General features: G+C 36.4%; 2 protein-coding genes and 1 pseudogene across 5 annotated transcripts in view; 2 read left to right on the top strand and 1 right to left on the bottom strand.

Moving 5' to 3' along the window:
* The window catches only part of LOC125248716, a 551,526-nt pseudogene that overhangs the window by 191,659 nt on the left and 347,594 nt on the right, over positions 1–12,273 (bottom strand).
* Positions 1–12,273, top strand: part of LOC125248584 (zinc finger protein 239-like) — a 69,165-nt gene that overhangs the window by 18,530 nt on the left and 38,362 nt on the right. The gene's annotated exons all lie outside the window — the stretch shown is intronic.
* Positions 4,033–12,158, top strand: LOC125248632 (zinc finger protein 239-like). 3 transcript variants are annotated; one of them, XM_048160689.1, is made up of 4 exons: positions 4,273–4,488; positions 5,485–5,718; positions 10,388–10,463; positions 10,653–12,158. In XM_048160689.1, exon 4 carries the CDS (start codon positions 10,658–10,660, stop codon positions 11,825–11,827), a length of 1,170 nt encoding a protein of 389 aa, XP_048016646.1. In that variant the 5' UTR covers positions 4,273–4,488; positions 5,485–5,718; positions 10,388–10,463; positions 10,653–10,657; the 3' UTR covers positions 11,828–12,158. The 3 variants fall into 3 exon arrangements, with proteins under 3 accessions (XP_048016645.1, XP_048016646.1, XP_048016644.1); XM_048160688.1 differs by lacking the exons at positions 4,273–4,488; positions 10,388–10,463 and adding an exon at positions 4,033–4,182; XM_048160687.1 differs by lacking the exon at positions 10,388–10,463 and having other exon boundaries at positions 4,285–4,488.

Raw genomic sequence — 12,273 nt, 5'->3', positions numbered from 1 at the left:
CTCATGTCCATCCAAACCCCGACATAACTTTCGTTCATCTTCAGAACACAAATGAAGATCTTTTTGATGAAATCTGAGAGATGTCTGTCCTTTAGACTGCCTTTGCAACTTGATGTTTGACGTTTCAAAAAGTTCATAAAGAGATCAGAAAACTAATTAATTTGAATTGAGCAGTTTAGTCTAAATTTTCTGAAGAGACTCTGATCACTTTTTATGAAGAACAGATTTAATTTAGGCTTTTACTTTTACTTATATAAACCTCGATCAGCGAACATAAGCTGAAGCTCAATTTAACCTGAATGATGTGCGAGAAACAAGACTCTTATAGAAGCTCAAATGTGCTACGTAACCAATGAGTTTTATTCTCTTAAACATATTCAGACAGTTTTAACCCTCTATGGTACGGTGTTGCCTCCAGGCAACATGTTCTATTTTAGTTTGTTTTTAGTAAAATAAGGCACCAATTGATTGATCAAGCATATCTCAGGACAGAATAACTCAAATACTAATCAAAAAAAGTGCACAAAAGACCAAAACATGACCTACAGGGGTCCATTTTGTGTCCTGTTACAGCACATGTGCACATATCACATGACTCCATATTTTCTCCATTGAAAAGTGCTTTTTTCACTTGTTTGTAACCATTTAATCACCCATAAAAAATATGAGTCACCTTCACTGGCAAGTAAAGAAGTATTTTTAGGAACTTTATATTATATATCATAAAATTTTTTAGAGAGAATGACAAAAAGCTGTGTGTTGCCTCAAGGCAACATTGTACCATAATGGAATCACGTATGGCCGTACAGCCGTAATAGGTTTGAATACAAATGTATCATATTTGTAAGGAAAAGAGTGAGAATTATCTAAATATGTTACCATTTTCACATGATTTTGTAATGCACTTATGAGAATAGTAATTTACATACTGTATCTGCATATATTATGATCTGCACATTTTCTATAGCACTTCAGAAAGGTGTAAAACACAGGTAGACCTGGCAGTTAATGAGGGTGAGGATGAGGAGTTAATGAGGGGTCATACTGTGATGAGGAAGATGAAATCATAGTGACAATCCATCAGGGAGAGAGTGAGGGTGAGAGAGAAGATGGATATGACGATGAAGATGGATATGATAACTTGATATAATAACATAAAGATATGATGGTTTGGTAATACTTGTGTTGCACTATGGTACAATGTTGCCTGAGGGATACAGCTGGATATAAAATGTTACTTTTTATTAAATATGAAACTTTTAATACATTAAAAACTAGATAAATGTGTTTGTTTAAGTGTCTAGTTAAAGAAATTAATGTTTTCAATAAATGCATTTCTTTTTTCTACATGAAAATGCCAAATGTTTAAATTGTTCCATTGTGGTACAATGTTGCCTCGAGGCAACAAACGTATAAAAATTAAATAAATTTAAAAATTATGAAAATTATTATTGATATTGTTAAAGTGTCCAATTTTAAGCAGGAAAAACAACACAAAAGAAAGACTTTAGACTCTGCTAAAGAAAACGATTGATTTGTTATAAATGTAATTGTTTTCTTTACAAATTTTATATCCACAATATGCAAGTTCACCAACAAACCAGTTTTTCTTATTATTTTGAAAGAGTAGCCCATCTCAGCACTATTTCATCTTCAGCAAATAAGAAAGCAAGAACAACTTCATTTGTGTATAAATAATTTTCCCCCTCATGTTCTTTTCCATCTCTTTTTCCTCCGAATTCTTTCTTATTTATTTTTTTTTCTAATGAGGAAATTATTTTTTTCTCTGTATTCTGATGATAATGGGTGCATTGTTGTTAAATGTCTTGTTTAATAAATGTAAACTCTTTATTTTGTGCATCAGAAAAAAATAACTTGCATGTCCGTCAAGTCCAACACATCATTGAATAAAATTTCTGTTGCTTAATGAAAATAATTCGAGGTATCTCAAAACCTTTTGATTACTCTAAGTACCATTTACGACACATACTCAGAATTAGAGACATTTCTAACTCAATTTCGACTAGTCAAAAATATATTTTCCGACACCAGGGGGGTATTCCAGAAAGCAGGTTATGTGAAATACCTGGGTATGTTTAAGAGTAAGTAAGCGGATAACCTCAACTTTCGGTTCCAAAAACGGAGGTAACTTTTAGGGTATGTAAGTAGCCATAGCAACTTGCTCTCTGAACATAACCTGCTCCGGAGCAGGTTATGTTCAAGGGTTAGTTAGCTTAAGAGGAATTCAGATGCGTATTATATTATCAATATGGTTATATTAATGTATCTAAATTTGTTATATAGTTACAGTTATATACACAATGTTATATTATACAATATATAAATGTTTATTCAATTCTAATATATGAATTTATTTTATTGTCATCTCACACATGGATCTGCTTTTTATCCTTTATAACAGGACATTTTCTATGCTATAATTTCTATAATAAAATACATATCATATATGTGATATCTTATTAAATAATTAGCATCAAACAAACAATATTAAGATTAAAAAAATGATTGCATAACCACCCAATAGGTGGTGATGTGCACCAAGTAGGTTATGTAAATCACCATTAAACAAAAGAAGAATGAAGTAGAATGGCGCGCTTTTTCTTATGCTGCGTTCCAATTCGCCTACTTATACTACGCCCTAAAAGTATGTACTCTTTCTGTGAACAAAAAGTACTTACTTTTGAGTGTGTAGTAAAAGAGTAGACAAGCTTTGGGACATAACACGTCATACAATCGCGTCTTTTCTCTCTGTCGCATCCTGTCACCGTAAACTGGCCTGTCAATCATCTTACATCCTCCACATTTCATTTAGTTAATTTCCTACCGTATCGGAGAGAAATGCAGCACGTTGATCTGCAGTCGCGGGTCTTTCATGTGGAGAACTCTCCTCACATTAATGAATAATGATGCATTTAAAAGTTAATGGCCATTCGGATCTTTATAAAAGTCCACATTGGTATTTGCAGATGAAAAATAACACGGGTAACATTAAATATATATTTTCTATCAGGTTAAACTGATTATTAGTCACTCAAATCTCTCAGCATCGATTGCGTATATCCACCATGTTTTGTAGTTTTTTAACATTTTTTACTCGTGTTTGTAGTTCTGAACTGAATCCTCGTCCAATGCGCAATGGGTTGTGGGCAATATTATGCTGCGTTCACACCGAACGCGTCTGGGGCGTCAAATTCGCGCCAGACGCTTGAACATTTTTAAGTCAGACGCTTCAGACGCGCGTAAAATTCGCTCAATTCGCGCGTCTAAACAAAGTGTGTTCAGACGCGAATTCGCGTCATGGGAGGGGCTTTCATCTCTTTCTGCACAGATCCTCTGAATAAACACATAATCTCGTCAGTTGGAAACCTGTAGCGGCAATTTAACTCGGTTATGCTTATGCCGGCCGACTTTTGCTAGCTAGAAGGTGGGCTAGTATCAACGGCTAAAATCATGCAAAAAGTTTTACATCTAACCAGATTGTCCTATTTCTTCGCTTATTCTCTTCCAGGCAAGGTCCTTTTTTTTCCTGTCTCGATAAAAATATAATGAGACATCATAGAGCTCAGGGTGGCCACACACACAGCGACATCTTTGTTCTGGTCTCCACCACTGAGATCACATCATAAACACGTTACCAAAGCAGAGTCCCTGATTGGTTAACGCGCCGCGAATTTACGCCAAAGTTCAGATTTTTCAACTCGGGCGTTTGGGCGTCAGACGCTCAATTCGCGCGTCGGCCGCGTGAACGCTCAATTCGCGCCGCGCTAGACGCTTGATTCGCGCCGCCTAGACGCGCGTTTACATTGACTTAACATGTAAATCAGACGCCTCAGACGCCCCAGACGCGTTCGGTGTGAACGCAGCATTAGCCTCTATAGTGTGCACGGATCCACACTTCGAAAATCTACCGGAAATAGTAGACCATCCGGGGACTTTTGGCATACTCTTTTCAACATACTATGCTTTGGGACACACTTATTTTAATCTCACATACTATTTAGGATGGATAGTATGGACATTGGAACGCAGGGAGAGTGTCTGTTTCCATGGTGAGTCATCGATTCGTCGATCTGCTGAGAATGTCTTGTCGGTTAACCGGGAACATACTCTGGGTTGGCTGAACTTACTCCCGGACACATTTTTGGAACCAGCATACCTCGAGTAAGCAAGGTTTGGGTTAATCAACCGAGAGTTCAGGGTATATGTGATAGTAAGTTAACCCTGCTTTCTGGAATACACCCCTGAACTGTACCTGCTCCTAATCGAATCTGCTGTTGTGTGACATGAGACTGAATTTACTCAGCTCCTCCTCCTAGCCTCTCCCCTGTTGATATTGGCAATGCTAGTGCTATCTTCTAACAACTGCAGTCTGCGGCTTTTGTTGTCACGTAGAGAAAAACTACTTTAGGAATTAGTAAATAACATCTGGATGCATTCATATGTGGTAAAAAGTCTCCTGCATGACAGGTATGTAGCGCTGTGATTTTAATTCAATCCTGTTGCAAAACGGACCAGCTGGAGTGTTTGTTCAATAACGTCAGACAACCACAAAACTGCTTGTCTTATTTAATATTCGTTTTGAAAGGATAAGAATGTAGAACTCGGTAGGATAAGTTATGCCCGTGGGGCTTAGCATTTGTATCTATAAAGTAATTTTGACTACTAAGAATTGTTAACTCTAGAGATCTATATCGAAATTTTACCCAGTCACAAAACTAAATTTAGATCTTCAGAATCAAAAATCAGCCTGAGATATCCATAATTACCATCAAGCACACCATAAGTGTCTGACAAACTACAGGATCATCACTTTATGTGATGATAATCATCTTTCAATGTGTGTTTTTAATGTTTTACCCCTCAGGTTAAAGTAACTGGCTACAAAAAAACATACCTACAAACTCTCTTTTCTGACACTGAAATAGGTCATTCACATAATCAGTGCAGATCAGATGAGTTTTGATTTGAATGTATCTGAAGGGATAAATAAAAGTTTTGATGGCATCTTTTTGTCTTTCCTCAGTATGATGCCAAATAAAGTAGTGTTTATTAGCACAGCGTTGTTTGTGTTTAGGAGTAACCGCTTTATTTCTGCTTTTCTATAAGCGCAGTGTTGCCAGATTGGAAATGTCCATGTATCATACCAGAAGCTCAAAATTACTGTATTTGGAAGAAAATTATCATACACGAGTTTTTAGCATAGATAAATGAACTAAATTCATAACTAACGATTTTTACAATGGAATTAATCAATACTGAACTTACTTAAACTGGATAGTCACACTATTTTAGATGCTGTACAGCCAAAATTATGTTCCCTCTATCTCTGTAAAGCTATACTTTGACACAATCTGCATTGTAAAAAGCGCTATATAAATAAAGGTGTTTAAATTAAAGGCACCATATGTGTTTGCTGTTAAAGTAATCCAGTATAAATTCAGTCATTTATCTTTGATTTTCCAGATGTGGTCCTGTGGGCCTCGGTATCACACATTGATCACAGTTCACACCTGCAGTGAAGCTCCCACAACAATTCACCAATAAATACTGGGAATATTCACATCATCCTACAAGAGAAGGACAAACTCCAGGTGTAGCAGCTGAAATCTGTGTGACTGTTAAAGATGGAGTTTATTAAAGAGGAGATTGAAGACATGAGTGATCCAGAACCATCCATAAAACATGAAGATGAAATAGGTTGGTGTCCATTCTTGATTCTTCACTGTTTACTGCTGAGAAACCTTAAAGACCTCGTGGTGAAAATCCAAGTTTATATGTCTATGTGGTGTTTTTAATATGCTTTAAGACAAACCATGTGCAAATTCATAAAACAACACCATTGCAGAGTATTTTCCCCTTGAAACTGCAGTGAAAGCAGAGACCGCCTCAAAAACACGGTTTGAAATCGCCCTTGTTTCTGATGTCACAAACATGCTATAACCAATCCCATCAATGTGAGGCCGGGCTTTAGCATATCATTAACAATGTTGTGAAGCAGGGGGTCTCGAGAAGCAATACATTTTTCATATATAGCCAGTATAATTTTTTTCGTTGATATGAAAAATTGGGTACATTTAGCAATATAGCGGATGAATTATGTATATTAAGATGTTATGATGAACTATATGTCTTTCTCCACTGACATTCTGAGTTGTTCAAAGTGTTTCTAAGGATGCTGATTACTAGAAGGCAGCTGTCTGACTCTGAGATGGTGAATAGGAACATGATTGGCAGATTATTTTGCTTGTTTTAAAGAAAAACAATTAATTTTGACTTATTTTTTTCTGAAAACAAGACAAACATTTTACTTGTCTTGTAAGAATTTAGATATTTGGACTGGAAACAAGGCAAAAAAAAATCTAAAGTATTTATTAAAAGTATTTTTTGCAGCATTACAGTTCAATTATGTAGCATGTATAGCACAAATCTCTACTTTCACCAACAGGACCCTGATTTTGGCCTCGCTAAAATAATTTTTCTTGCTGCCTACCATTCTCAAGTAAAGAATTTGGACATTGAATGCTGCTCTTTTTTATGCTAATGATATTAATTAGGGGGTGTTTACAAAGCGGAGATCTGACCATTCAGCTGCGCACAATTTCAAGATCATTTGCGATTTATAGATTTCACATGTAAAAGAGAGGCGTACGCATGTTTTTTTGTGCATACTTTTTTCGGAATCGCACATACACACATTTCAGAAATTATCTTAGATTAAACGTAGGGCAGTTTCTAAATGATGCCCCAGGTGTTTTGTAATGCGACCGCAGTGTAAACAGTCATATCAGAATTCATGCAGGGGTTTTTAAAAAAAAATTGTATTATTATTATTATTATATACATAACTCGAGATCAACATTCATCATGATTCTGCGCTCATGGGAGTATATTCAAAGATTTTACATACTCCACGTTATCAAGACAGTTGCGAACGGTAGTCAGTAGAAGGGCAGTGATGGGTCAGAACTCGAAAGTATTACAGAGACAGCTCTATAATACAAGCAAAACATGAGGGCTCATATTATAAAAGTTTCAAAACTCTGCTCTCTTTTGTCACATCATTTTCCTTATTTTTCATATTGCCTGCAAATAATTTCACTGGCTTCTGCAGCAGATCACACTATAAATAAATGCGTAATCGCTTACTTTAATGCCCTTTGTGTTTACTTCCGTATGACAGCACACTGCGTGTGTCTGTGAAAGTCTGTGATTTCCCTGCAGAATTGGGTTACTTTTCCACTGATGCCACGGGTTGTTTTGCAGCTCCGTGGGTTAATGCAACCGCACTAACACTATATTTAACCCCCGGAACGTGATTTTTACCAGGATACCCCACGGAACACGAATAGGCTAGTTTTGGACTTGTTTTAAGAAGACATTGAGTGGATTTTGTGGTAAATACCTGGCAACCCTGTCTGCGCATTCAGGTCAGTTCAGGACCATGATCTGTTCACACTGGAAATCTGATATTGGCCACATTTAAAACAACAATATGAACAGCTATACAAAAAAATCTTATCTGAGTAAAAATTGGAAATGAGCATTAATGCTAGCAGTGTGAACGTAGCCTAAGGGTTTACAGAACAAAATTTATATTTTTATGCAAAAAATAAAAAACAAAGGGTTAGTTCACCCAAAAATGAAATTTGTCATTAAACACTCACCCTTGTATCATTCCATACCTGTAAGACCTTCGTTCATCTTCGGAACACAAATTAAAATATTTTGTTGAAATCCTAGGTTTTTTTATCGTCCATTGAAAGCAACAAAATTACCACATTCAAGGTCCAGAAAAGTACTAAAAACATTATTAAAATAGTCAACGTGACTGCAGTGGTTCAACCTTAAGGCCCCGATATACTTCAAACGAAGTTCTTTTTCGTTCTTCGTTTAGGGGTAAAACGAAGTTGGAAATGCGTGACAAGCGATATACTGTAAACGAACACTGCTGAGAGCGACGGATAGATGAATATGTAAATATGTGCCGTGCACTTTCTTCTCAGTAACAAAATAAACACAACAAAAATTAGAAAACAGCAAGCATTTTTTTATAGAAAGCATAAGAAAAGCTTCTGATCATAACATGGGTATGTTAGCATGAGCTCTGCAAAGTAGCACTCCAGTCACGTCTATTTATATAGCACTTTATTCAATAGATTGCTTAAAATCAAGCAGCTTTACGGTATCAAACAAAGCACAACTTCATTTTGTACTATAAAGCGGCTATCCAGTGTGTTCATGTTTTCACTAGTGATGGGACGGTTGATACCGGGGCTCCGATGCTTCGACGCAGTTTTCAAAGCACTATTGTATCACACACTGTACCGATGCTTGTATCGAATTGACAATACCACGTGATAGATGACGTTTGAAGCTTCGAACGTCATGCAGTATCGGAAAGTCGAGACGGCTGGTTTGAAAAAAATTGGCGTTTCAGCTGATGCATTTAGGAAAATGCATTTAATCATGTTTTATGATATCGGTTTTATGATAGGTCTAAGAGACCCTGAACAGAATATAAGGGTTAACCAGCTCATCCAAAGTATTTCAACTAGCCTACTCATGTCAGTTATGATCACATCATTGTATATTTTATATTATTGATCAGTAGCCTATGTGAATCCGTTGCAGGCTACACATGACACGAGTGGTGGTCTCATAGTCACAAATTAATTTAGACGACATTATATAAGATTAGATAGAACTGATTCAAGACAAGAGTGATTCCGTATGTCACGGACTTCCGAAGCTATATGGTGGAGAAAAAAAGTCTGACCACCAGATGTCGCTAATGCGCACTGTGTTAAAAGCTTCGAGTAATGAACCGTTTTTCGGCACATTTTGATGAAAGCCTCAAATGCTTCAGAAAGCCTCGGTTTCCCATCACTAGTTTTCACTCGCGGAGATCCTACCTCAACAAAGTCAAACACACGAAATGAGTCAAAGAAGCATTCCACGCGAGTGAAGGCGGAGCCTCAGCGCACACCTCTTATTACATTATCGTCACGGACCAGTGGTAGTATGAAGGGGTTTTGCAGCTGGAGCAAACTTTTCCTGAAAGTTTGCTTTGGCAAGCCATTTCGAACTTCCAAAAAGAACACAAAACGAACTTCGCTTTGGCCTGATTTTGTTCGAAATGACATCACATCACTTTGTTCTTCGATTTCGTTTGAAGTATATCGGGGGCTTTAATGTTATGAAGCGACGAGAATACTTTTTGTGTGCTAAAACAAAACAACAATGACTTTATTCAAAAAGTTCCTCTCTCCCCTGTCATTCTCCTATGGTATTTATGTAGCAGCGATTCTAGGTTCTACATTAGCATGCTGGTTCAGTATAAAAACCTCTTTGATTTCATCAAAATATCTTTTATTTGTGTTCCAAAGATGAACGCAGGTCTTACCGGTTTTGAAGGACATAAGGGTGAGTAATTAATCATAGAAATTTAATTTTTGGGTGAACTAACCCTTTAAGCTCATTCAAGAGCATTTGTAACAATGTCTTTTTACAAAATAATAATTTATAATAATTTAATTTTTTTAAATAAAAATAATAAATTTATAGTGAGGTGCATACAATGTGAGTGAATTACATCAAATTTTGAAGGCCATAGGGTCAATCCATTAAACACTGGACTAGATCCAAAAAGCAACATTATGAACAGAAAAAGGTCTGAGACCACATTCCTACTTAAAGGATTAGTTCACTTCTGAATGAAAATTTCCTGATAATTTACTCACCTCCGTGCCATCCAAGATGTTCATGGGTTTCTTTCTTCAGACGAAAAGAAATTAAGGTTTTTGATGAAAACGTTCCAGGATTATTCTCCTTAAAGTGGTCTCTAAACGGTTGAAGGTCAAAATTAGTTTTAGTGCAGCTTCAAAGGACTTTAAACGATACCAGACGAGGATTAAGAGTCTTGTCTAGTGAAATGATCAGTCATTTTCTTTAAAAAAAAAATACAACTGAAAAACACAAATGATCACATTACAAGTGCTTCAAGTCAAGTCACCTTTATTTATATAGCGCTTTTTACAATGCAGATTGTGTCAAAGCAGCTTTACATTGATAACTGGTATATATATTTGGCTGCACAGCAGCTCTTAAAGAATAGTGTCAATGCAGGAAGATCAAAACTGTTGAATATCAAATGTCAAGTCTAATGTCAAGTGTCCCTAACTATGCAAGCCAAAGGCGACAGCGGCAAGGAACCTAAACTCCAACAGGTGACATTAGGTGGCAAATAGGTGTTAAAGAGAAAAAAAAACCTTGGGAGAAACTTGGGCTTCCACCATTCTGCTTTCCGTGTTCTTCAAATAAGCTTACGCTGTATGTCCTACACCTTCTTCTTCTATTCTACTTTCAGAAAAAATGGAACTGGTGCTGCGTTCTTTTCATAAGTTGAGTTTTCACTTGGCTCACCGCTTGGTCCACTTAAAGAGGTCTGAGTTTGGTTCTTTTAAAGAGGACTCAAGTGTGAAAACACCCTAAATGCTTATAATCTTAAATAGCTGTTGTCTTCCACATTTTATTTAACAGGAAAATTACAGAACTAACACATCAAAGATCTGATACTTGATTGCTTTCTTCTGTTAAATCAGAGTTTTAACTACATAATGTTTTCATTTTAGACTGGATGGAGATGAAACCACAAAGACATGAACTGAATGAAGCAGAGGAGGAAAAGCAGAGCATCAAAACTCAAAGAACAAAAGATAATAGGCTGCACATCTGCTCTCAGTGTGGAACGAGTTTCAGTCTAAAAGGAAGCCTTAAGACACTCATAACATTTCACACTGGAGAGAGACCGTATACATGCACTCAGTGTGGAAAGAGTTTCTGTAAAAAAGTACACCTTAAGATACACATAAGAATTCACACTGGAGAAAAACCGTTTACATGCACTCAGTGTGAAAAGAGTTTAGCTGGTGAATCAGGTCTCAGGAATCATCTGCATGTTCACTCTGGAGAAAAACGGTGTGATCAGTATGGTAAAGATTTTAATTTGTCATCAAATCTAAAAAAAACCCAAAAAGTTCCTTCAGATGAGAGGCCTTATGTTTGTTTCTTCTGTGGAAAGAGTTTTTTAGGTCTTTATCATTTTAAACTGCACCAGAAAACACATAATGAAGTGAGAGATCATGTGTGTTTGGAGTGTGGGAAGAGCTTTACTAGAGCTTACTGTCTGAAACAACACCAAAGAATTCATACTGGAGAAAAACCTTACAAGTGCTCATATTGTGACAAGAGTTTTACTCGTTCTGAATCCCTAAAATCACATAAGCGACTTCATACTGGAGAGAAGCCATACCACTGTACTGAGTGTGAGAAGAGTTTTACTCGAACATCAGATCTCAGACATCATCAGCTCTGTCACTCTGGAGAAAAGCCATTTAACTGTGATCGGTGTGGTAAAAAGTTTACTTCATCATCAAATTTAAAACAACACCTGAAGGTACATTCAGATGAGAGGCCTTATGTGTGTTCTCTCTGTGGAAAGAGTTTTTCATGGCTGGACAGTTTTAAACTTCACCAGAAATCACATAATGAAGTGAGAGATCATGTGTGTTTGGAGTGTGGGAAGAGCTTTACTAGAGCTGACTGTCTGAAACTGCACCAAAGAACTCATACTGGAGAAAAACCTTACAAGTGCTCATATTGTGACAAGAGTTTTGCTCAGTCTGCACATCTGAAATCACATGAGCGAGTTCATACTGGAGAGAAGCCGTACCACTGTACTCAGTGTAGTAAGAGTTTTAGACATTTATCAAGACTTCTCACTCATGTGAAAATATGTTGCAAGTGAGCAACATTTGTTGTAGTATCTTGAACATATTTGTTTCTCAAATACATTTAAGTAAATAGTATGACATAATTTATGGAGTTTGTCCTAAAAGCACAATATCATTTTGTCAATTTGGTAAAAAGCTTGGACAACTAAAAAGACTTAAAAGTTAAAGCTTCACCAGGCCACAACTCTAAAAAGTCATTGTTATAGTTTATTTCTGTCAGGATGGATTGTGTGCTAAATAGGTCTTTCTTGAATTAGATAAATTCATGTCATTTTCTTATTTAATAAGTGTACTAACTGTCTTCTGATAGTACTTGTAATTTTGAGAAATAAAACAGAAACAACATCTTGTCTTGTATGTGTTTATTACATTAACTTGTTTACTGTTTTTATGTCTCCCCTTCCCCACTTTTTTCTTTTACGTGAGTGATGCTACCATCCTGTTGAAATTGTTACAAGGA

Source organism: Megalobrama amblycephala, linkage group LG16 (genome assembly GCF_018812025.1).
Source record: "Megalobrama amblycephala isolate DHTTF-2021 linkage group LG16, ASM1881202v1, whole genome shotgun sequence".
In the NCBI taxonomy this organism is placed as follows: domain Eukaryota; kingdom Metazoa; phylum Chordata; class Actinopteri; order Cypriniformes; family Xenocyprididae; genus Megalobrama; species Megalobrama amblycephala.
Note: the sequence above shows the minus strand (reverse complement) of the source record. Positions and strands in the feature narration are given on the sequence as shown.